Raw genomic sequence first — 27,680 nt, forward strand, 5'->3', positions numbered from 1 at the left:
TTTATGACATTGATAATGCGTTTCCGTAGAGTTTTATTTATGACGTCATTAAAAGGTACAGGTTTGCGGAATTTTTACGTCGTTCGCTCCAAATTAAAAAATGATGGTTTTTACCCATTTGGGACAGTGGAAGCTAGGAGTTGCATTATGTTAAGAATAACCATACATTGTCTCGAAATATAAATTTTATTTGTACTCGGCTCAAAACAGGATAGAAATGCTCGGCAAAGCCTCGCTTTCTACCTGTTTATAAGCCTTGTACAAATAACATTTATATTTCGAGACAATGTATGGTTATTCTATATTTACACTGGTGTTGAAAAAAATGCATGTTTCTCGTTTCTCGTTTTTTTATATAGATTAGACCGTTGGTTTTCCTGTTTGAATTGTTTTACACTAGTCTTTTGGGGGCCCTTTATAGCTTGTTGTTCGGTGTGAGCCAAGGCTCCGTGTTGAAGGCCGTACTTTGACCTATAATTCTTTACTTTTTACACATTGACTTGGATGGATAGTTGTCTCATTGGCACTCATATCACATCTTCTTATTTATATACACCCTTCGACTGGTCCTCAGGGTGTATGAATTTTCCACACCAGTGTAATATAAGTTATCTTGGTGTAATCAGGGGTGTACTGAATTTTATTTCTTATGAGGCATGAATCCTGTAATCTGATTGGTTGATTACCAGGGTGTAAATAACACCCCACCCTAGTTTAGCCTGGGATAAATAATAAATATTTAATTACACACAGAAATATGATTTAATACCTTTAAATAAATTTCCATTATTCTCAACAATAATTTGTGTAATCTGTTCATTTTTGTATTAAAAACATTAAGCAGAATATTTTGTTTCAATGCGTTGTTTTGGTAACGTTCGTGGTCAGTATAAGGGAGGTAATTCATTTATCTACGTTTGCTATAACAGGGACTTAAGGATTTGCATCTTAATAAGAAATAAATTCGTTATCTTGGTGTGATCAGGGGTGTACGGAATTTTACACCGGTGTTGAAAATGTATTTTTCAACACCGTTGTAAAATTCTTTATCTTACCTCCTATACATTTCTAGGAATATGATTGGTTAAAAGCAACCGCGTGGAGACCTTGTATATTTCATATTGGGTTAGTAGGCGTGGTTTATTTCAATACACGGTTAGTAGTGGTGTTACATCCCTTTGTAAAAACAACACGGTGTTGAGGAAAAATCTGAAAGGTTTCAACAGACGGAGAAATTGATGATGAACGATTGAAATAAATTCATAAAACACATTTAAAGCTAACAAGTTGTTATTGTTGGCATTCGTTTTTGTATAGACCAATGGAACTAACTATTGAAGACTTGATCACTTTATTAAGGCCACTAGTCTAAATACCACATGTTAAGATAGTCGGTGAGATAAATTCGTTACACAGTGTGCTACTGACCTTATATATATCCTATTAGGTCACTAGCACCCTATGTAACTAATAGTTCACCCCTGACTACACCAAGATATCCAAACCATAACAAAATTTGGAACACTGTCAATTACTTAACCAAACCATGTCAATATTTTGATATTACGCTTTACGTGCGTTTATTTTCAACAACCACAATTTTAATAATGAAAGCTTGACGAAAAACATTGAATCAAACATTTTCGTTACTTTTTGTATGCTGACTTGTAGGGAACTAAGGCAATTATTCGGGGGAGTGACCTAATTAAATCAAGACACGATCACGGTACTAAACACTCCTCGATAAGACGACCTTTGAAGCTATCTATGTCATTTTTTTTATATCTTCCACGTAGCCACGTGTCCGCTATATTGGAAACGTCGTGTACGTGAAGCAAAGGCCAATGAATCAATTGTGTGGGCTCGCATACATTTAAAATAAAAATAGAATAACACATATATATATACTGCATTGTTTATTCGGACATAAATTAGGAATTTGATGTTATAACGTATTCCATCCAGCTTTTGTACACGCCAATGCGAGTGTAAACGCTAGGACGGCTTCCTGGACATCCACTCTGGCCCCATGATGTGACACCAGCGAGTTGACCAGAACAAACCATTGGTCCTCCACTGTCTCCCTAATGATAAATAAAGATGATGTATACAATGAAGGTGTTTTACAGTATACATGGTATATATATATATATATATATATATATATATATATATATAAGTGCCTATAAATAGCAGCACATGACATACAAATCTATGGGAGTGTGGATTAATCAGTACAGAGATTAATTCAATTACACAAATAAAATTATAGATTGCCTAACAATGTAATTTTAACACACTATTTAGTATGTAAATATAAGAATGTTTAAAATATTTACAAAATGATGAAAATAAACGCAATATTTCGCTAGACTAACTAGCTTTATCAAGCGTGCATCTATCCAGGTGAAATCGGATGTAGATGATAAGAAACTTTTGCAGCTCAATGTATATGTTGCACTTGAATTTAGCTGCCTTGAAAATAATACATAATTTGGATGAAGTTCAAGATTTTTACAAAATTGGTAGTTGAAGTTAGCAACGTCCATTGGCCAATATTACAGGATAAAAAGGACGATATTGTGTACTAAATTATTCTTTATCTTTCCTGTATCTTTTCTCATCTTTTTCGTTAAGACCATCAGGTTCTAAAGTGTGGAGTTGGTGGATCCAAAAATTTTCTTGGAAGAGGGGTCTAAATACAGCACAAACAACATTTTCCAAAAGACCAAATGAGTGAAAAAGTATATTTTAACAAAACGCATTTGACTTTATATATATATAAAGAAAAGTTAAGTAGAATCTGTATGCTGGTAGCATATAAGAAAATTAATAAATGATAATACTTTTACTAGCGCTTTCACTGCTTTTACAAATCTTCACAGGTAACTTGACTTGTACACATAAGTGTTATAAAACAATTGATTGACATTAACAATAGTATGACGTTAACAAATACAAGGGAGACTACTAATGTCATTTTAAAATTGGAGTAAAGTCTTTATATATATATATATATATACATCTTATTTCTTACTTCAGTGTATTAGTAATATATATCTTTATATTTTTTTATATTTCGTACTAAAATGTGCAAGTAATATAAATGTGTGTAAATAATATATATCTTATTTTGTACTTCAATGTGTAAGTAATATATATCTTTTTTTTATTTCATACTTAAAGTTAAATGTGTAAATAATATACATGTATATCTTTCACATTTCTAAAATTGTCCGTTTATAAATTTTGAAATTATAAAGAAACTAAGGTTTCAACTCCCTCAGGCAAAGTTGACCTTAGATGAATTTGGCTATTTATTTTGGGTATTTTTGTCATATAGCTCTTCAACTGTTTCGGTACTTATACATCCCTCGGATTTCAAATGTTTGGCATTGAGCGTTCCTGATAAAGGTAAATCCAGAAAAAGCGCTTCGGACGCATGAAATTATTAAACGTGTTGTTTTCAATTTTGTACTTCAAAGTGTAAGTAATGTACATCTTTAATATTATCTCACGAAGCGTTTTCTGTTGTTTAAAAACACCCTAAATATTGATAAATGTCAATGCGTTATACAGAAACTTATTCAAAATCATGTAAGAATGTGTTTTACTTACATTGCAAGCACTGAAACCGGTTCCTTGGAATACACAAATATGGCCGTCAATTATGTTATTGCCAGTCCAATAGTTTCTGCACTCACTGTTTCGAAGCACTTGCATGCTTAATGATTGTAAAGTAATGGGTAAACCGCCTGCAAAATAAAAATCGGCAATTTCATAAAATGGGCGTACCAGAGAAACATTATTATAGATGTTTTCATGAATAATGCAATTGTCCTAAACACTAACTATTCCCGCAGGCAAAAGTTGATCTTGAACATTTTGGGCCTCCATCTTTTGTTCCATTTGAATTTGACACTCTCTAAAATTATATGAATGATAAGCGTCCAAACCTTTTGGCCTTCATATGATACCAAATGTATGGCATTCCAGAAAAAAAATATTGTGCGCTTAGAAATAAGTATCGTATGTTTTAATAACTATATCAATAGATCATTGCTGGTGGAACAACATTTCCCGAGGGTCCAATCCGCTCAATAGACAACTATAGAACTTTGCAATTCTTTGACAAAATGTATAGTTTATATAACGCTATTTCTAAACACATAATAAAAAGTATGAGTCATGGAGCTTTAATTTTGTTAAGCCAAATGTGCGAATTTTTTAGAATTTGTCATGATTATACAATGAAAAAACGCTTTTGTGTGAATTGAAAGAAAACTTAACAACAGAATTTAAAAAAAAAGATATGGGAAGATAGCTGTTATAATGTGCTTTCAGAAAATTAAAAAGAAGAATGGGAACACTGTACATGTTTTCTTGCTGCCAAACAAAATAGATGAATTACGTGTTCATTCCTTTATATTATTGAATTATCTGAGTTATCTTCCTTAACATGGCAAAGTTGAAAATAATGAATCTTTCCGAACCTGTGAAAAAACAGTCGTAATAATATGAAAAACATAATGATTAAAAGTCTTACAGATTAATTGCACTCCTGTCTCATAATTGGCAGTAATTCCCCATTTCCATTCTCAATTTTAATATATATTGTTATAAATGTATATTTAAAGAATATTCACTAGGAGCTTGTAAGGTGTGTATATATATATACAAGTCTAAATTGAAAACAACGTTCAAACCTATGATTGCGTTGGATAAAAACCGCAATTTTTATACGTGTGCATGCAAAACAAATTTCTTGGTAGAGGGGTCTAAATACAGCACAAACAACATTTTCCAAAAGACCAAAAAGTGAAAAAGTATATTTTAACAAAACGCATTTGACTAGCAGGTCGAACAACGGATGTTCTTAAACCCTGCTGACTGCCATGGCGATTGCCAAATAAACGGATCACAGATGTAACAAAATGGATCTTAATTTTAATCTAATACCAAATAGAAAACAAAAAACTTGCGGAAAAGATGGTATACCGCAAACATGAGGTGCAAAACTTTGTACACCATATCCGGATTTCGACAATTAATGTCTCTTCAGTGATGTAAGGAATCGAAACGGTATTTGGAAGGCCATATAATTTACCTCAATTTGGGATTGACTCTCGAATTTTGAAGAGTCGAAATAGGATGAACGGATCATATAAACCCGAAGGCAAATATAATACAAGCCCAAACGAAAAAATATAAACAAGTCTAAATTGAAAACAACGTTCAAACCTATGATTGCGTTGGATAAAAACCGCAATTTTTATACGTGTGCATGCAAACAAATTTCTTGGTAGAGGGGTCTAAATACAGCACAAACAACATTTTCCAAAAGACCAAAAGAGTGAAAAGGTATATTTTAACAAAACGCATTTGACTAACAGGTCGAACAACTGATGTTCTTAAACCCTGCTGACTGTCAATGGCGATTGCCAAATAAACGGATCACCAGATGTAACAAAATGGATCTTTAATAATATAAATTTAATACCAAACAGAAAACAATAAACTTGCAGTAAAGATGGTATACCGCAAACAAAAGGTGCAAACATTAGTACACCATATCCGGATTTCGACAATCAATGTCTCTTCAGTGATGTTAGGGATCGAAACAGTATTTGGAAGTCCATAAAATTTATCTCAATTTAGGATTGACTCTTGAATTTTAAAGAGTCGAAATAGGATGAACGGATCATATAAACCCGAAGGCAAATATAATACAAGCCCAAACGAAAAAATATAAACAAGCATAAATTGAAAACAACGTTCAAACCTATGATTGCGTTGGATAAACACCGCAATTTTTATACGTGTGCATGCAAACAAATTTCTTGGTAGAGGGGTCTAAATACAGCACAAACAACATTTTCCAAAAGACCAAAATAGTGAAAAGGTATATTTTAACAAAACGCATTTGACTAACAGGTCGAACAACTGATGTTCTTAAACCCTGCTGACTGCCATGGCGATTGCCAAATAAACGGATCACCAGATGTAACAAAATGGATCTTAATATTTAATTTAATACCAAACAGAAAACAATAAACTTGCGGAAAAGATGGTATACCGCATATATATATAATATATATATATATATATATATATATATATAAATTCTGCAAACCTTTTCTGAGGTATGAACTTATATGTTCCACAAGTTCTGCAATAATTTGTTTGAGGTATGAATTTGCATGTTCAACAATTTCTGCCAGACTTAAGTTTAGTTATGTACTTACATGTTCCACAATTTACGCCAGACTATGTTTTAGTAATGTACTTACATGTTCCACAAGTTCTGCCCCATCCAGTGATTTCACATGTCTGGCCAGCAAACTCGTCAGGACTTCCTGTTGCCAAAGTAATAGCTGAAATACTACCGGTTAATGACAAACTAGATGACATTTTCATCAATGCAATGTCATTTGGGAATGTTCCAGATCCTGAGTTGTAATTTTCGTGCTAAAAAATAAGAGTTTAGAAAAGGCTATTTTATTTTGCCACAATACCAAAATGCAATGAAATAGCGTTTTTTATATACAAAAATGCGTGGGTTTCCAGTAATTGATGAATTAAGTGCCAATCTACCTAAGAATCAGGCAGTGGTGAAAACATGACAAACAAAAACCCACTCAAGTTGACATTAATTTATGTTCAAAATGTATAATGGTGCACAAATATGACATTCGTTTCCTTTTCTTGTTCTGGTAATTCAAGATATAATTTGGTTGAAATGCACTAGAAATAAACAATTAAGGGGAGCTAACTCCGTAATTTGCTATCATTCTAACCAAAAGATATCTAGAGATTTCTCGAATTACCAGACACACGCGGAGAAACAAAAGACCTACCATTTCTAACTCAGGATGAAGGTAACTTCAAAATAGGATGGTTAAGTCGGTGGGTTTTTTTTCGGCCATGTTTTGAAATTTTTCTAAATTGCCTGATTCTTACAAAGACTGGCACTTAATTTTTTTAATGTTTTTTGCATTCTACTTTGCAAATGTTTGTTCTACAATCTGTTTTACAAATAAAATTTCGTGTCAATATATTGCATAGGAAAAACTCAAGAGCCAGTTGGGTTACCGTCTTCGGCATTGTTATGTCTGTATGATATTATTTTCACCTGACATATAACAGTATATTAAATTATGAAAATTTACATACTATTATTCATTTACTTGTAGCTTTCTTTCAGTCATTTTAACAGAATGCAGACAATATATGAATAATATTTCAATATGACTTATATATTACTGCATATCACTTGGGTAGCCATATGGCTTATGCCCGATGATTAGATTCGGACCAAATTCCAATTAGTCAATCATGACATATCGGTATTGCTACATGCTTAATGCTTCCATGCCTAACACGAAATAAATGAGGAAATCGGTTTATTAGTGATTTTTTCGTGTTTGGATAATTTATTTACCAGAAACCCCTTTTTAAAGGTTGGCCCAAATTCAGTGTAGTGTCGTATACTATTTAGACAAAACTAGCTTTCTTACTTATTCAATTTTGGCACTGAAAAGTCAAAAAAAAAATTTAATACCATTATATATGTGATCAAAATTATTAACATTACTGTTAGACTCGAGTGTCATAAACATTTGAATATAATGTAATGATATGATGGGGTTTATATTTAACATAAGACTGCACTGTCAAATCTCTTAAAATAGCCTTTTATCATACCTCCTATACATTTCTAGGATTATCATTGGTTAAAATCGACCGCGTGGAGATCGTGTATATTTAATATGGGGTTAGTAGGCTTGGTTTCGTATAAGGTCACTAGATCTCTGTGTAACTAATAATACACAATTGTGTTTAGGGTGATAATGCAGCCTTGTCAATACTAAACAAACAAATATAATACCCTGAATGATTAAAGGAATAAATGATCAGAATTTTACCGGTACGATGAGCTCTATACTTCTCGTAGTCCCACCACTGCCATGATTTGAAGATCCTGCTCGAATCCTGTAGTCCTGTCTGAAAACAAAGAAAAAGAAAATATGTATTATATTATCCCTAAAAATTACCGTTACTTGATATAATAAGAGTGGTGTTGAGATATAAATTTAAAAAAGAAATCTCTTTAGCTCTGTAGTGGATTCGTGTGCCTGGTCCAAAGTCTAAAACCTCGTCGGTTGCATACTGTTATAAAATATTCTATACAGATTTAGTGTTCTTTCGCTTATTGCAGTCAACAGTATTTTTAAAAGTACGATTATGTAGTGGAATAATAGTTTACCAGGTATATACATGTACCTACATGTAACAAACACTTTTAAACAGACTCTTTTGATGTATTGGTATACTACATTTTTTTATTATTACAAATTACTTACTAGTATTGCATTTACTTTAATATTAGATGTTTTCATTTAAATCAACGCTAATCATGTTATGTTTAATCTAATTTTTTTTTTATATTATGTTTGAAAATTATGATTGTTGATTATTCTGCTCATTTTGGGCGCCGTGATGGGCAAATAAAGTATTTGTTTGTTTGTTTGGTATAAATATGTGGAAATGACACTCTGCTAGGTTGAGGAATTATTCCAGTGACCCTAAACCGTGGTTTGTCGTCCTTGTTAAATATTATAGACTTCTCGAATGAAAACTTCTTTTATCAACTGCACTTAAAGGAGGCGAAATACCACAAAATGTTTCTAGGTAAAAAAAGAAAAGGTACGCACGGGTTCCTTCCCTGTGGAAGTTTAAATATAGATAAGCTTATAGGTGTGGTATATTGTCCAAATTTTGAATCCAAATTATTTTTTTAATTCTGCTGTAAAGGAAATATCTTCACATTTTTATATAATAGTAGATCTTGATGTGTGCACTTAAGTTCAGAAAATCCGTGTTACAATATATCCGTATACTTACGGTCTGGAACTGTCAACACAATGTGCAGCCGTTACAATCCAATCTGCATTCACGATGGCACCCCCGCAAATATGGCTATTACTTCTTTGTAGGGACACTTGATGAGGGTGCTGTGAAATTGTTGTATCTACACCACCGACGATTTTCCCAACTCCGTCATCGACCTGAAATAAAAAAGAGAAGATTGATGTGACTTAAATATTTAGAACATATAGATAGGACTAAAATATTGAAAAAAGAGAAGTTTAAATAGTCTTGGCAGCTGATAGGATCAATACACCAGAAATGTACTAGACCTATTTAATCGGATAAATATAAATATGCGAGTTGAGTATAGTTAGATACATACTCATTTACAGCAGAATGCATTGGGTGTGTAGGTAAAGGTAGAATCTTTGGTTAGCTTGCTTGTTAGTTGAACCGTGAAGTCATTATTAGGTTAGGTATACTACCCTCCTTTCGTAGTAGTATAGTCCTATAGACAGATAGATTGGTTATCGGTCGGACTAGTCTACTCTTAAAGGAGGATAGTTTACCTAACCTAATAATGACTTCACGGTTCAGCTAACAAGCAAGCTAACCAAAGATATTACCTTTACCTACACACTCAATGCATTCTGCTGTAATTGAGAGAAAAGATTTAATTTTACACGTCCATTAAGCTACAGTTGCAAAGAGGAAGGCCAATTTCTCCTGAATTTATTTCACACCAGGGGTCATTTTCAAAAAGTATTTCAATCTTTACTTAAATTCAACGTAGCACAGCCAAATGTAAATGTGTACACTTTAAGGTACTCAAATGTAGGCTTATTTCTAAACATATCACCAACCTATAAACGCCTAAAGACAGCTGAAAATTGCGATTTTGACAGAAATTTTGAGTATTTATCCTAGAAAAGTGTTAAGGACATCATTAATAAAAACTAAAATTCTGTAGTTCTGTTAAGCGATGTCCTCCAATGCAAAATTTGACAAAAACATGTAAAATTTGTAGTTTTGTATCAATAAGTCTACAACAGCAAAATATAAAACTGAGAATGGAAACGAGGAATGTGTCAAAGAAACAACAACCCGACCAAAGAGCATAAAACAGCCGAATGCCACCAATGAGTCTTCGACACAGCGAGAAAATCCCGCACCCGGAGGCGGGCTTCAGCTGGCCTCTAAACAAAATTGTGGATTTGTTCAGAGAAAATGGACGTAACACCAAACTCCAAAACATATAAATTAACCAAATCAAAAAAACATACAAGACTAAAAAAGGTAGCACTGAATAGAATTTTGAGTGTATAGAGATGTTTAAAATGGTAAAAAAATATTTTAATCACATGCATGATTCAGACTGTTTATAAATAATATTCAACATACAGTATAGAATGTGACATCTTTTTAGACTTTAATCCTGTGAGTGAAACAAATGCAGGGAAAATTGGCTCTACTCCTTTATAAAAATAAGGAGATGAGGTATGATTGCCAATGAGACAACTATCCACCAAATTAAGCACAGTTATGTATACAAATAAGAAAGCTTACCGGCCATTTGTCTCCCCTTTCTATACTTTCTATCAGCTCTTTCGCTGGTTGCCATATGTCAACAGCAGAGGCTTTAATAATAATTAAAAAAGAAATGCGACAAATTATGTACAACAGAACAAAAAGACGCAAAGCGCAATGATAACTTGTTATACAGTTAGTTGCTCATTTTTGTAAAATGAACAATATCTATAATAATAAATCTTTATTCCAAAATCAAGCAGTGCTAATAGGATAACTTAATACAATGCTAGGCATATTAATAATACATGCATCATACCACATACAGACACATGCACCAACAAGTGAATTTGTTCTCATTTTTGTCCACTTATAATTATTGTCAACCTAAAAGATACAATTCGCCAAAAATATAGAATATAATACTCCTGTTGGTCAAATCAAAGATATATAATACTTTGTAATTTCCCAACTCCACTCGGATACAATTATTTTTAATCTTCAAAAGGCAAAATTTTGCACCCTAAATATATTTCTGGAATTTATAAATGTATATAAATACTATCAAATTAGCAAATTAAAAAGAAATATTGTTTTCAGAATAAAACTGAATGAAATATCATGTAACACACACTTTAGATTCCAATTATTTTGTAAATCAAAGCTAAAAAATCAAGATAATCTATACTTTCAAAAAAACTGTCAGAGAACGATATCCCGCGAACCTCGAAGAATCCGTTTTCACATTTACCAATTTGTCAAAATTGTCGTTTTTGCCCCTTATTTTAGAGCTTTATTCAACATCATGTTCTAAAGAAAATTGAAATTTGATATAGTCTAACAAAAATAAACAAAAGCAAATATGTAATAGACAAAGATGAAGGACTAAACAAATTTGAAAAAAGAGTCTTTTAAGATACTAACTCGACAGGAAAAGAATTTTAGTTCAATTTCGGTCAATTTCTAAGTGAAGTGTAATTGACAAAAATAAGCAAATCTAATTTTAAATGCGCATAAACTTAGAAAAGATAGCAATGTAATATATTTGAGCTGGATTATTATTTATTTTAATGTCCAATTTTCGTCGGTAACCTTTGGAAACCAAAAACTTCTCCTAAATACAAATTGCCAATATCCTTGTCAACTTTTTAGTTGCGTCTTGATTACTCGGAATTTAAGAAAAGGGAAGAGAAATGAAAAAAAAAATAATGAATTAAATAACATATAGCAAAAACATACCAGCTGCAATCAGTGCGAACGCAAGTAGTAAGACTCCCATCTTTCTTCTTCGTAGATGTCCGATTGGTGACAAACTTTAAGATATTTAGCTTTTTATACATGATGTTAAATGAAACTTGCACGTTTTACATGGCACTTATGTATTCCTTAGTCGCCTATAAACACTTAAAATTGAAATTTATAGACTCTGGACTAAAGCTTCAGACACTTTAAATTACTGCTTAACACAGTTTAAAGTTTGAATTTAGTTATTTATTGTGAAAACGCAACAGGTGAAACTTATGTAAAATATGTTATCCAACTTGTGTATTTATTTCTACATCCATCTGCCGTATCGCACGGTTAAATGGCCATGAAGGCATTTGCATTTTCCAAGTTGCAGCTCAGTTTGAAGAAAATTTGAAAGAACGGAGAACACGCAGTGTGGAAGTAAATTTGCAAGTTTGTGTATCGTACATCGGATAGTTTTGAAAGAATTTTTTTTTTTTTATTTTTTATGTCAAAAGCATAATTATAATGTAACCTATATTATGATGTTATTACATCTAAACAATTGCAGTTGCATGTCAGGTAATACATGTCTACATATGTTATGACAATGAAATTTGACATTTACATATTTCAAAAAACCACAATTTCTTCAGTGTAGGTTGTTGCGTGAATTTCATTTCTGACGACTTATATTCAGTTTACAAGTTTTCTGCATATATGCAGATTTATATTAAAAAAGGTATGTAGCAAAACAGAGGTGAAGCGAAATATAAGCTTAGCATTTCCAGAACGAGAAATAAGTTTTGTTTCCCGTTTGTGATGTGAATCAAACTTTTCTATGTATGTCTTGAAATCATTTGGTGCCAGTTACATTCTTAAAGTAACTCTTGAAAATTCTGCAACACAAAATGCAGGAAACAATTGTGTTCAAAAGTGCAAATAAACTTTCGCACGGCAAAGCCGCAGAAAAAAATAAGCATGCTTAGCAACAGATGAAAATAAAGAGTCAATCCGAAAAAAAAAATCCTGTCCACCAACAAACCCTCAAGCCTCGAATATTAACAGTCGTTCCCTTATATAGAATTATTAGCTCCGCCAAATTAGTAAATCCACACTATTTTTACACATTGCTCGTTTACTTCGTGCGAACGGTTATGCTTTCTTTCTTTTTTTAAATGGATATTTTATTGATTTGAAAAAGTTCCTGAGAATGATGTTATATTTATTGTAAATTGATAGAAATATGTAACAGTAAATCGTCATCCTTTGCTATAGATGTTTGATAAATATTGAAATTTTATAAATATTTTTCGAGTTATTCACCTACTTTGGAATCGACATCTTCATTGTGCAAATTTCAGCAATATGGCGCATTATAATTGATTTCACGTGGAACATAAAAAGTTGAAGAAAGCTAACAATGCCGTTGCAAAAAAACAAAATACAACGAAAGGAAAATTCCAAAAAAACACGACGAAGAAAACTAAAGACTTAGCAACACTTTCCCCACCAAAAACCGGGAGTGAACTCACTTGCTACGAAAGGGTAAGCAGTTCCTGCTCCACATGCATTTGGTACCCGTCTTGTTGATCATGCATGTATAAATATGTTATAATGAATCTCATTTCTTGGTGTCACAATCCTGGAAAAGAGGATAACGGTGTCAACCGGTATGATGGTTACGATAATTGGAACATATCCGTCGTTATCTGTGACACAGATATTCCATAAAGGTCAACTAACTTGAGATGGCGTCAGTTAAACTTTGGAATAGCTGAATTCAACTGTACCTCTCATAACTCTTTGTTCAATAGCTTCCTTGTAAGCAGCAACCCATTATCAAGGAAATCATGACCGGAAATGCAAGCTCTGGAATGTTGCTACATATTTATTTATTAAGTAATGCACATTTATACCTAGAAATGGAAAGTCACAATTGGAAAACTGAAATTGTCCCTTTGTTGTAAAGTTTTGTTCTCAACCTACCCTCATTGTCAAATTTTAGATGTAAGTCAGGATATTTGGTAGTCTTAACTGTATCTGTGGTATCCTTTATATCGATTACGATTGGATAGATGGGTTCAACATAAACATCAAAATGTTAATTATTTAGTGAGAGGGCATCATCTATTTAGCGGAACTTGAAGTGAAGCATAATGCTAACTTCTTTTAAATCTTTCTGGGAAGCTCTTGTATAAAGTATGTCATACATTAATAAAGGAACAAGTCGACAAGAAGAGGAGCACAGTTGTTTCCCATAGGTTTGCCGATTGTATGTTAAAAATTCAAAGAGTTTTTTTTTTTCAAAGTATGATTTATACCTATTTGTATCTACGCTGGCTATTTTTTCAAGAAACAAAGTTTGGCTAGTTCTTTCAATCATTCAAGTTTAGGATTGGGTACACTGGTGTAAAAGGTAGAGAAATGAAATGTTTTTTTTAACTATTCCAAGAGGACAGAGACTAAGATTTTATGAAGTCTAACCGACCTTTTAATTCTTAGTATCCACATCTGATTCACTTCGCCCACTAGATTATGTATTTTCAAAGTAACTCTGAAGACGACTTTGATTGATGATAAATATTATGTTAATAGTTTTGAAAGAGGTTTCGCGGAACACTTGGCCAACCTAGCAATATAACGTTTGTCGGGGATGGACACGTATCTGTCACATTTCTACTCTCCTGATGCCCTTTCACCAAATATATTTTACTAGGAATGTCATGTCTTTTCTGGTTAACCTGTGTTGCTGAACTACTGTCTAATTCACTTTTATATCACATTTAATATGCGAGTTCAATATTAAGAGAATAATGCTCAGCCTTCCAGAGGAAGAGCATTTAAATACATCATTGGGTTTTATTTTTGTTCGCGAGATTCAATTTTCATTGTCTTCTGTCTCTTTCTGTGGATCACTTGCATTGTAAAACTTTTCTATAATGGGTTTTGTTTATTCCCTGAATAGTATTGTCTTGTATATTTGCTCCCTTTATAATTCGCTACTTTATTCTGAACTAATTTTTTATTGTATGGTCTTTTATGTACCTCTTGTGATTCGGCTTATCGAGATACATAAGGCAGAGGGCTGAGTATTAAAAAACTTAGTTGAGCCCCGCTTCATGTTGATGTGCCTGTCTCATATCATGAACCATATCAGAAGGTTTTTTTTATCTAAAAAAAACCTCGCCAAAGATACCAGGCTTATGATTATGTACACCAGACGCGCGTTTCGTCTACAAATGACACATAAGTGACGCTCGAATCAAACAAGTTAAAAGGCCAAATAAAGTACGAAGACGAAGAGCATTAGGTGTTTATTGAATTTAATTTTGGAGGGAGTTTTTTTTTTATATATTCTCTGTTAAATTTATTCACAAATAGTGTGGAACCTGGGCGATTTAGAGCTTTGTAAATACTATAGACAAGTTATTGTTTAATACTCTATACAAAGTCTCATTGGCTAATACCACACTAACTGTCTTCGTATATGAATTATGTTTGACAAGTGATAAAAGTTTCGTAACAAAATAATATTTGATATCATTGTAAAACACTTATATGAAAATATTTCTGTTTTCTCAATCTCTTTTAATATTGACCAAAATTAGTATCATAGATCCATGTGCCTATCTTTAGGATTAAACAGCATTATGTCATATTATAGAGGGTCTGTGTGGGGTTTACAGAATAGGGAATAATGGACAAAAAGTGCAGAATAAATGGCTAAAATATCAAGAATAGAGAAAAATACGCAAAAAAAAAAAAAAAAATACAGAGTAGAAAATAATGGGGTGTTGAAATATTTAGAATAGTGAATAATGGACAAAAATTGTCTGAACAATTAAAGAATAAAGAAATAAAGGACTCCCAATCCAGACCCTCATTATAATTAGCTAATATTGAGGAATTTTGTATGACTTTCAAAAACAAACACATTCAGATTTTTTAACCGATTACGTATTTTCAAAATCATTTATTGAAATCATTGAATAGATAATTTGGGGTTAAATGACATGTTTTATTTATAATGACGAAATCTATTGTTTGAAAGCTTGTACGTGAAGATTTCGATCAAAGTAGAAAAGGTTTGATCAAGCATTGCTTAACTTTCATTTAGAAACTTTAAATGAATTTTGAAACGTAATGCAGGTGGGTCTCCGACTTTTTTTTTATGTCAAATATGGGAAAAAAATGCGTTAATGCATGAGAGATAAAGTTATGAATGATTTACATAGATCAACACATTGGTAGGAACATTTTGTTGGAATAACGTGATTTCGTATATAACATACCATATAAAGCTTAGAAGGAATACATATTTAGTAAAAGGAACGGGAAATGTTGGAAATCATGTCAAAATACAAATATGAGGTCAGTTATTCATCGTCCTTTTGAATTTAAGACAAAGTTTTATTTCTTTCAAAAAAGTCATTACGTCATCAAAAATTCTAATCGTACAATGTACTTCAGAATTACAATTATCCCTCGTTAAAAGGGTTTTGTGTATGGGGATACACCAAAGCGTTTAAGGGGTTCGTAGGTGGCCTATTGCAAGGCTAAATTTCTGTCCCAATCTGATATACCCCCATTTACCAGTTTTCAAGGTGTATTCCAGGGGCGGGTCCAGGATTTTAGGTTAAGGCGGCGCATACTTAAACAAATTTTTTTGAGGTAAAATTATCGAAATATTCTTTATTAAGCTGAGGACAACCCATGCTTTGCAAATTTATTTTTCTGGGGGCGCACGCCCCCGCCTGAATCCGCAACTGTATTCTTTATTTAAACAGCATCTGACTAATGAAATTGTACCTTATATCATGGCTATCCTAAAACTTTAAATCATAAACATATTTTCTAGATTATAGATTTTTATTGAATTTTCCTTGATCTCTCCAGTTTGCCCGCATACATATAAGTAATATATTTAGAACTGGATAAGTATATACGAATAAGAAGATGATGTCTGATTGCCAATGAGAGAACTATCCACCAGATCCTAAGTGATGTAGGAGTTAGCAACTATAGGTCACCGTACGGCCTTCAACAATGAGCAAAGCCCATACCGCAAAGCTATAGCTATAAAAGACCCAAACACGGTTTGCTTACTAAAAAATTTTGGTCAGAGTGTGTGTATACCAGTGGTAAAGAGTTTGATACATATCTTGCCAGAAACTCAAAGTGTTATAAGAAGTTATGAAATAGAATAAATAAAATTAAATAATTCTCTAAACAATTAAGATAAATTGGAAGTTCTAGTTAACCTTTTGTTAACTTTCTTTCTTATGAGATAGCTGTTAACGAGAATCCCCTAAATCCCCATGGCGCTACAAGATACACTGTTACAATGATATACTGACAATGATATAATATCATGAATATGAATATATACTTTTTGATTTCATGTTATTTTTGTTATTTTTAGATAATATGGCTTAGTTGCGAGTCAGTGATTTAGGACTAATTAAAAACTAACAATGCATACATTATAATAATAATAAATTATTTTGTTAAAGTGTCGCGTATTGATTAAAAGTTGAACAATAGGTTCATAAAGGATGTCAGTTGGGTTATTTTATGAATAAAAGGAGATAAGGCGTCAATGATTTAGTTTATATTGTAGTCGCACATAGCAGTAGAATTACAATTATTAGTTGATTGACCTTTTAGAAATATGTGTTATATTTCCTTTTTTGTGGATTGAAAATTTCCAAAATAGGATATATAACATATAACATTAAACGAAGATGAAATGAATAATAAGTGAAAGCAATCTGGTGGTGTCTCCAGGATAAAAAAAAGCCCTTGGTCACTCTCATTCTGGTGGTAAAATAGAATAAAAATAGAACTAGATAAAACGTCTTCCGTAGACAGGTTTTCGTTCTATTCGTCTTATTAAAGTAAAAGCTGACATAACGCTGGTCGAACATTTCAAATTTAAAGGCATCATAATGATGAAAACTATCTACATGTACCACACTGTATAAACTCCTATAGGTACGCTTGACATAAAAGGTTCATATGATATATTTTCAATTGTATTTCTTAACGCAGTATACGTTTAACTGTATAATAGTTACGGGGCTTCTATTCACTACAAAAAATCTCCTAGTTTTTCTAAGAATATATAAGAACTTAATTTTCAAATTAAATTTACCCAAGTGACTCAACGCACAAAACATAAAGTGCATTGTGCATTTGTTTCTGACAATTGTTAATAAATAATTAAATCGGTAAATTTACACCCAGAATTTTTGCTGAAAGATTAAAATTGATCACAACATTTAAAACAATAATACATTTCCCCCTCTCCATCGTATCAGTTTTCCTTAACCCTAAGTCATCTTAAATTCTTATTTGTCATTGTAACATGTCAAACATAATTGTCCTGGTTTAAAATTAATATTTTATATGGCACCTGGTAAGAATCACGTCAATATTTGTAAACATTCCTTGATTGTTTATTTTCTTTTTATTAGGGGATTGTTTGATCAGCGCGTATTGTTGTAGTAATCCGATTTAAGATGGACATTTATTGACTCCAAAGTAATCAATGAACGCCATTACTTCGCAAAAAGCTTACCTGTATGAAACGAGGGGAAGTGCAAAGGGAAGGCAGAGGCAAAGTTTGGACTATAAACTTGAAGGTCGTCATGCTACGCTCGCCTGTCGGGATTCTGCTTCGCTTAAAGGAAAATTTTCATTAAGCATAGGAAGAAAAGTAGATTTGTCTAAAGAAAAGGAGAAAGAAAATAGAAAAGATGAACGTAGTGATACTAACCCTGTGATTTTACCGAAATGTAAGGAGGAAACATCGACCGATCTAATGGAAAAGTGCGAATCATCTTGTGAAGAATCAGCTTATCAACTCATGCGTGAAAATACAGATGACGTACCATTAACTGAAGAGCTTCTCAGTAATGATACATCAACAAATCAGCGTCCAACGATTTGTTCAGAGTGTGCAGAAATAAGTTTGTATAGAAAAATTGGACGGTTAAAAAATGCATTAATTATAAATGACGATAAGGAATTAAATCCTTGTGTTATTTGTGAAAAAAAGAAACTTTCCAATAGAAAATCGGTGAAAGATGAAAAAACTTTGTTGATGTCGATTATATATCCTCATGATTTTTATGATCGATATCAAAGTGTAAGACGAAATGTTCAAACACCATCTGATGACTTTGATAGAAAACGAGAACGCAAAAGGAAAACAATCCACCAGAAAACTATATTACCGAAACAGAATGTTACACTTCCGGAAACCGTTAATGAAGGGGATAAAGTCCTCCTGAAGCCTCATGTTGTAAAATTCAAAGAAAAAGAGAAACAAAGGAGGTCAAGCATTATAAATGTTGTAAATCATGAGTTCGAAATTGATAACAGAATACTACCTAGTACTTTACCGCCATTAAAAGTGACAACGCCAATGCCTATGAAACCTAAGCATTTGCGATGTAAACCTCAAATGAAGGCTTACTTTGTCGCATCAATGACATCTGATAATATCATAAAAGAAAAGTGTTCGTGGTTTGATCAAAAGAAATCATTTAGAGGGTTTATGCTATCAAGGAGTGAAAAATTCGACAGACCTAAACTAGCGGACGTGAAACACTGTAAGTATATCATTTCAGTAAATTAATAGACACGCAAATAAAGTAAGCGTGACATATATTTCTGATAGCACCTTCTCGAGTACGTTTTTAAAAAGACTTTGTATTTAAAACTAGAACATCTGGAAAATATGAAACTATGTAAATGGAGTCGCCCTCTAAAATCACCAAAAACAAACAGAAAGAGAAAAAACCCAAGAACACTGAATCATTTTGCTTGAAAGATTAACATTATAATAGAGTAAATTTATAAGTGGTTAATATTCGCCTAAAAATTCCAGAAAATGTCAGTTTAGTAATCATTATATGAATATAACGAAAACATATATCAAAATATCTGATAATTATAAAATCAATGAATAGTAATATTTGCTCGGTGTTAGTGATTGATTCGGATAACATTATTATACACTGAATAAGACAAAACTTACACACTAAGTTTAAAGGTTTTAATAAAGGAACTACAAGAGCAGCTTATCTTTCAAGTCTTGACTGAGTTAATGAAGACACCTTAGTAACAGTCTTAAGTCTCTTTTGTGATGTTTTCCGGACTTCTTTTTCTGAACGTATTTTCTTTGTTGGTCATGGCGTTATCCGTCTTTCTTCGGTTTATGGTTTTTAATTGCCCCCTCCTGTGCATCTCCGTCTCCGTTTCATTGATATCTTCCTGAATATTTAAGCAGCAAACCATTCTATCCGTCACATGTTCCATAACTCTGCTTTTACGATATCGAGGTGAATTGATTTTACCAAATGATTTTGCCAATATATCAACGCTATCAAACATGTCATATTATCATAATATACCTGAATCAAATCAACAAGTAAGAAGATGTGGTGTGATTGTCTATGAGACAACTGTCTACCATAGACCAAATGGCATAGAAGATATGAACTAAAGGTCACCGTACGGCCTTCAACAATGAGCAAAGTCCATAAACTTATTTCTGAAACATTTGTGTGAAGGATATAGAATAACAAATGAAACTATGGTTGTTTACACCGATACCCTTTTGGAGTGTTTCTACACGGTGAGGGTATCTGTGATCACTAGATCACTTAATTCAATTTATATTGATTGTGACTGTGTATTGGAACATCCAGCCATGCTTAAAAACATCCCTCATCGAGATTTGTCGTTATGGTTAGGGCTCTTGTGCGTACAGAAAAGTTGGAACACGCACACACAGGTATTCATTTTAAAATCCCTATACCTACTCAAATCAAATGTGACTCCGTATTCATACAGCCCGCAATGCATTAAGCCGTTAAGCACGCGTTGTACATAAAAATAGGGCGAAGAAGATTGAAAAAGATGCAATTGAAAATCATAAATAGAAAAAAGAAAAATCAACGTCTTGTCCAAGTAAAAAAGACACGTAGACAAACAACAATCTACAAAACACTACGTAGAAAACTAAATATTAAGCATCATAAAACACTACGCAAAAACTTAGTATTGAGCAACACAAAACACTATGCAGAAAACTACATATACGCCATCATAAAACGCTACGTAGAAAACTAAGCATTGAGCAACACAAAACACTATTCAGAAAACTATATATTGAGCAGTACAAAAACACCACTCAGAAAACTAAATATTCAGCATCACAAAAGACTACGCAGAAAACTAAAGCTTGATCAACACAAAAAACACCATGCAGTAAACTAAAGATTGAGCAACACAAAACACTATGCAGAAAACTAAATATTCAGCATCACAAAACACTACACAGAAAACTAAAGCTTGAGTAACACAAAACACCACGCAGAAAACTAAAGCTTGAGCAACATAAAACACACCACGCAGAAAACTAAAGATTGAGCAACACAAAACACTACGCAGAAAACTAAAGCTTGTGCAACACAAAACACCACGCAGAAAACTAAAGCTTGAGCAACTCAAAACACCACACAGAAAAACTAAAGATTGAGTAACACAAACTTCTACGCAGAAAACTAAAGATTGAGCAACACAAAACACTACGCAAAAAGCTAAAGATTGAGCAACACAAAACATTACGAAGAAAACTAAAGATTGAGCAACACAAAACACTACACAGAAAACTTAAGCTTGAGCAACACAAAACACCACGTAGAAAACTAAAGATTCAGCATCACAAAACACTACGCAGAAAACTAAAGCTTGAGCAACTCAAAACACTACGCAGAAAACTAAATATTCAGCATCACAAAACACTACGCAGAAACTAAAGCTTGTGCAACACAAAACACCACGCAGAAAACTAAAGATTGAGCAACATAAAAACCTACACAGTAAACTAAAGATTGAAAAACACAAAACACTACGCAGAAAACTAAATATTGAGCAACTTAAAACACTACATAAAAAACTTAATATTGCACAACACATAACATTACGCTGAAACTGGAAGATTGAGCAACACAAACCCCATATAAGTAAAATCAGGTGATACGTCACGTTCGGTAGTGGAATAACTAAACCAAGAAAGAGGACGGGACTGTGGCTACAATTGGAACGTTTTCGTGGTGATATGTGATACAGATATCTCAAAACGATCCAAACTATACTGAACGCGTTCGTAAAACTTTCGAAAAGGTGAATTCAAATTTACTATTAAGAACAATGGTCCAATGGAGAGGAGAGGAGCCTAGTTGGTTCCAATAGGAATGTCGAATGTCTGAAAACCACGTTCATCTAGCATAACATGTTGTCAAAAAGAAAATCGAGCATTATAAGTTTCAGAGAACTTTTTGTTTGAAAAAGGATTGAATTTATTTTGACAAAATATGAATTCATCCTTCCTAGAACAAGATATTTGTATCTATGTTGGCCTTCTTTTTTTATGAAACAAAGTTGGACTTATCATTTCAATCTGTCTAGAAGTTAAGAATGAGGAATACTTTTGTAAACGGTAGACTCCATATTTATTTTTTCACTAGTGCATGAAAAGATTGACTTAGATTGTATGTACTCTAGTAGATTTTTGGAAATTTTTAATTGTTCATCTGATTTACATTGTATAACATGTATCATAGTTAATACTCCTAGTCAGACCGAACATATTTTTGTTTTTATACATATCAAACAACACCCCTTTTAGTAAGAGCACATTACCTTATACAAAGCACGAACAAGTCACTAGCAATCAAGTCTTCCTGTTCTTTTCTTGTCATTGCTGTATGAAATCTAATCGGACGTAGAGCTAATGATATCCGTCTGGAGGAAGGCATTGTTTCCGTATAGCCAGGTTTTAGTCGTTTAAACTTACTTTGGGTATATTGTATCTTTTGCCATTCTTGGTTACGGAATTTTAATATTTGTTTTGAATGAACCTGTGATTATTCTGTCTTTAATACCGGTAGCTTAACTGTAATTGCGTTTTCAGGCTTAAATGATTTGTATTGCAAGCTCTTCCATGTTCTATTGACTTTTTCACAAATTAAGATTAAAAGAGCAAAGTTTGTTGGCCTATAAAATAAAAACTAGTTTACCCCCCCCCTCCTTTTCCCAACCACCACATGCTCATTTGCTTATCAATGAAGTCCGGGACCCTGTCTTTGGTTGTGTTCATAGTGAATTTGGCGTCAATGTCAGATATTTGAGTCTCTTTTAAATTTATTCACACTGACTCAGGACAATCGGCTGTACTTTTTGTGTAGACGCTTTATTCTAAAACACGATATGTTGACATCTAAAGATGTCTTTTCCGGTATTGGGTTGCATTTTTCGTGATAGCTAACAGCTGAGGCGGATTTTCACCACAAACAGAAAACTTTAAAACTACAGTCGAAGTAACAACCAAAATAGTGATAAAAGTATACCTTTATCTTAAAATTTGATATCGGTATTGTTTTTATCAGTTAGCTACCGAAATATCTTAAATGAAATGTCTTATCTGTTGCAGCTTTATTCAACGTTGGGAGCTTAGGATTGACAATTGGCATTCCAGAATACAACGGCAAAATTGGAAACAGACAAACAACCACGAACAATTATCTCTCTCGAACATTTACATCTTTAACAAATATTAATAGACCTCACAGTTTACATACTTCTACGACGAATAAAATCCGGCCTCCTGGATCTGTTGGACATAGAAGTATGCCTTAACAGTTTTATTGACTTGCCTTTCTAGACGAAATGACAGCTTTTGGAAGGATAGAAATGAACCACATTTTATTCTAACATTACGTAAAAATTTGGCAAAGATTATTTTCTTAGCAAAACAAAATGTTTGAAAACCTATTTGATATTGGTAGTGACACCCATATCTTATAGCGTACTTAATATATGACAGTTCATGTATAATTTAATATTAAATTTACTTGTTACCCATTATTTATTTGTCAACATGTTATGTTTATATAATGTATGTTTAAATATTTGACAGTCTGCAAGTCCATAGGATAACATAGGGCTAAAAGGGTTCACACCACAATTTACACACATATGTTTGTCTGAAATTTTACTCAAATGTTATATCTGTAAATTTGAAGAAGTAAATAAGTGTTGTCCCCTCTGTGGGACTTGAACCCATGTTTCTGTGACATCGTGGCAACACCGTGTTGTGTATCCAGGTCATACACCACCCGACCAACTATAAACACCACAATTAACATACATGCATGTAATTATACTTCGTCTGAACATGGAAGTATTATGTTGACAATATAATACTTCCATGGTCTGAAGTTTTTGTTCATTACTCAGTGGGATTTGAAAACATGTTTCGTAACAGGAATATTATATAATATTAGAGAACTTATTTTTACACCACAGTACACAATAAGAAAGATTTCAAATGAAAAGAAATTTTTACTTTTAATTTTCTTATTTTTAACCATTAACTGGAACAAACTAACCATACCATTCAATGGGGTGCTAATTTTTAGCGTTGAATATGTGGAAGTATTGCAATTATTTTCTTTTGATTATGTATAGGATATACAATACTTGATCATGTTTAATAAATATTTTAAGGCCCGAGGCGAGGCCTGCTCACTCTCCTGTAGTACGCCGTTCACTCAGATCACTATCAAATTTTGAAAAATAACAATTGAATAATTTGATGACAAGATAATAGAATAATTAACAGATTCAAAAGTAAAAATAAAACGTTTTGTTTGATCATATCGAGTGATTTACCCATAATTTAATTCAAATGAACCAATGAAAAAGAAACTAATAAGAAAAATAAAACTAAGCAGCCGAGTCATCAATATATCTCTTTAACAACTTTAAGCGTGACTCTTTTCCCGTGTATTTGTTTCACTCACATAGACCAGATTGGAAAGTTGGTAAAAGATACATGTAGTAAAAAATGAAAAACAACTTACTGATAAGTTGTTCAACATTTTCACAAAGTATTCATGTTATTTAATCCAGCACACAACTATTGAGGAGGTTTTTTTTAAAAAATATTGAAACATTCAAGGTATCTGTAGATTTAAAAAAAAATATTTAAAAAACATATGATACCTATTCCCGTGCGAACGACGCGTGTTTCTGTGGTCATCACCTATGGTGACCGTTTAAAATTACTACACCCCCCCCCCCTTAAAAGAGAAAAAAAAAACAATTAAAAGAATATTAATAGAATGATCAAAACCGTGTGAAGTCCGCTTTGCCTAAGGAAATAAGAAAGTTGAAACCTTAGTCTTAGCACAGTTACTTTATTTATGAACTTGATTTACAGACGGGAAAAGCGTCCTATAAACGGTGTGCCAAAAGACAATAAATAACTGTTCCTCCAATAGAGGTTGCATTTTGGATTTTGAAAAAGAAGATCTCTCCTCATCATTTTGATATATAAACAAATACTTTATATAGGTCTATGATTAGTACCTTGAGTAGATTTACTGTCGTCTTGAAGTCTACCTACTACTCCGTTCATTCGAAACATCCATCCAAGTGACATCTTTGAACCATCTTTAAGAATGTACTATTTAATTTTATGTTCAAAAATGTCACATTTCTAGGTCACCTGGCTCATTGGGGCGGTTGGAGCTTTGTCATCATTTGGCGTCCGTCGTCGACCTTTAACTTTTACAAAAATCTCCACTGAAACTCCTGGGCCAAATTGAACTAAACTTGTCCAAACTCGTCCTTGGGGTATCTTGTTTAAAAATGTGTCTGATGATCCGACCGGCCAACCATCATGACCACCAAATATAAGATAAAACATAGGGGTAAAGTCGTTAAAGATAGAGAAAATTTGACAAGAGGACAAAAAGATCATGTCGAATTCTACATATTGATTAGTTTGACTTTTGACAGAAGACACCTTACGTGAGTTTTTGTCCTTAATTGACGATTTTCACCAATTGTATGATTTTATGCCTATTATCTTGAAGAATATGATAAATAGAGAGATACTTTTAATAGCATCAATAATCAACAAGACAATAGCTACATTCAAGTCAAACACAGCCGATTTTTTTTTTAATCGACTTCTTATAGATGTTTGACCCTGAGTGACGTACTTTTTTGTTGTTTTGCCTATTGTTTTGAAAACTAGAATAGATTTAAGATGTGTACAAATAAGTCAACGCGGCCCAAATCGTCAGTCAACAAATATGCATGGAAATGGTCAATAAAATAAGAGGTTAAGTAGCCAAAAAAAATCGACAGATTTGTATAGTTTAGTTATTGCCCTCTAATGATGTTTATCTAGTATTACATTATTGGGTAAAAACTATAGTAGATAGATAAAGAAAGACAAGATCCTAAGTCAACATAGCCGAAATTGTCAGTAAAAAAAAAAGAAATTTTTCATGAATTATACAACTAGTTTTTATTTTTTCTAGAGTGACCATTGTTAAACATTGAATATTCCCAGTTTTTTTTACCGTTTGTTGTTACGCAACTGTCCAAGTTTAGAGGAGGGTTGAGCGCTCTCAAACATGTATTCCCGCCACATTCTTTTGTTCCTGTTTTTCATGAGTCAGGAACCTGCAATTCAGAGTGGTTTTCGTCGGTTGCTGTCCGTAAGAATTATAAGAGCAATGTCACAGATGAGCGTTTTACGTTGTTAGTGTTATACACTGTATGAAAAAATATATTATAAATTGCATTTATTATTGATCTATATAACATTAAATATTGAATGAAGGGTAGATAATCGGTTCATGTAAAAATGAAAGATTTTCTCTTGTTCCTTCCACAACGGAAACGGACAATTACAACGTAGTCCGCTTCTACGATTTACAGTAAAAAAAGTTACTGTATTTCTATCGCTGCTTTACAACATTTAGCCTCCTTCTGAAATCCTGTAGTGAATCTGCAAGTTTACTTTTACGAACTTTAACTTGCGAACGAATCACATCACGATACAACAAACTGTTGGTTATGACGTTTTTACTGTGTGCTATTTTTGGCATCCAGAATCGAGGGTATGAGAAGCAGACGTTTGCTGTAGATTTTCTGTGATGTACAGAATTATGTTTGGAATTGGGTAAAATATTACCGTATTTTCTACATAAGATTTTCTTTTCGAATTGATCATTGTCATATAATTCATCCTCCTTTATGGTATCCAATTTACCGATAGTTTTAACTCTTGAAGATTGATTTTTCACTTCGAACATTTTTCGAAATGGTACCTTTTCAGTTTGGTGAGTGAATTCCGATGTTATGAGGGACAGACCGTGTTTAGCAACTACAGTTTTACTGGCCTTTAGTTGCAGTTCTGGGAAACAGCTTCTTTCTCTGAATTTTGAATAATCCTTTGACGTGTACATTCCACTTTGCCTTTTTTGAAATACCGTATATACTTTAGCTAAATGAAAACTGGTTCAACAGGAGAACGCCCACGTTTTACGGGGGAAATACCACACGATTTAACTCCCAATTGTTTCAAAGATCCATTTCTCAGGCACAAAATCAGGGTAAGAAAAGGAAAATTTCCAATCAAATTATGGCATCTTTTTAGTAATGTCATGTAATACTGATGTTCGGTGTCAACAAATACACATGTATAGCTGAAATGTCCATTCTCTTTTTGTTTAAATAAATGTTTGCCTATTACATTGTAAAATTTGTGAAAGTTTATTTTCCCACATTTTAAAAATGAAATGTCCAGTTTAATAAGAAAGTACGAGTTAATAAATGCAAATAATTCGTATTTACATATCGATAAAGACTAAGAAATCTGTGAAGAAAAAGTACATATTTAAATTAAGTGTGAATAATCAATGTTTCATTGAAGACCAATATACTATACAATTAAAGAGTTTACAAGAATGTTGACATTTCCCTTCGAACTTCTTTTGCAGATTGGTGTGTTGTATTTCAGAAAACCAATTAAGAGATTCGGTAGATGTATCGTGTTTGAAGGTTTTTACCAGACCTTTCATTCAAACTTTACTTTTGACCTTCTAACCTTGCACCAGTAGATGAAGTATAATGGACAGTTTCGTTACCATAACCCACAGTCTCAAAATTGTGCGCAA

The 27,680-nt window shown here is 32.7% G+C and overlaps 2 protein-coding genes across 2 annotated transcripts; one reads left to right on the top strand and one right to left on the bottom strand.

Moving 5' to 3' along the window:
• Positions 1-1,901: 1,901 nt before the first annotated feature.
• LOC127736447 (trypsin alpha-like) lies at positions 1,902-11,697 on the bottom strand. The gene is made up of 7 exons (XM_052246999.1): positions 11,638-11,697; positions 10,438-10,508; positions 8,905-9,068; positions 7,926-8,004; positions 6,291-6,468; positions 3,619-3,755; positions 1,902-2,084 (listed from the first exon to the last, which is right to left on the bottom strand). The coding sequence occupies exons 1-7, from the start codon at positions 11,675-11,677 to the stop codon at positions 1,932-1,934; spliced, it is 822 nt and encodes a 273-aa protein (XP_052102959.1). The 5' UTR covers positions 11,678-11,697; the 3' UTR covers positions 1,902-1,931.
• Positions 11,698-15,791: 4,094 nt separating this feature from the next.
• On the top strand, positions 15,792-23,568 carry LOC127736445 (uncharacterized). Its single transcript, XM_052246997.1, has 3 exons — positions 15,792-15,999; positions 18,105-19,244; positions 23,135-23,568. Exons 2-3 carry the CDS (start codon positions 18,179-18,181, stop codon positions 23,338-23,340), a joined length of 1,272 nt encoding a protein of 423 aa, XP_052102957.1. The 5' UTR covers positions 15,792-15,999; positions 18,105-18,178; the 3' UTR covers positions 23,341-23,568.
• Positions 23,569-27,680: the final 4,112 nt, after the last annotated feature.

Source organism: Mytilus californianus, unplaced genomic scaffold (assembly GCF_021869535.1).
Source record: "Mytilus californianus isolate M0D057914Y unplaced genomic scaffold, xbMytCali1.0.p SCAF_31, whole genome shotgun sequence".
NCBI classification, from domain to species: Eukaryota; Metazoa; Mollusca; class Bivalvia; order Mytilida; family Mytilidae; genus Mytilus; species Mytilus californianus.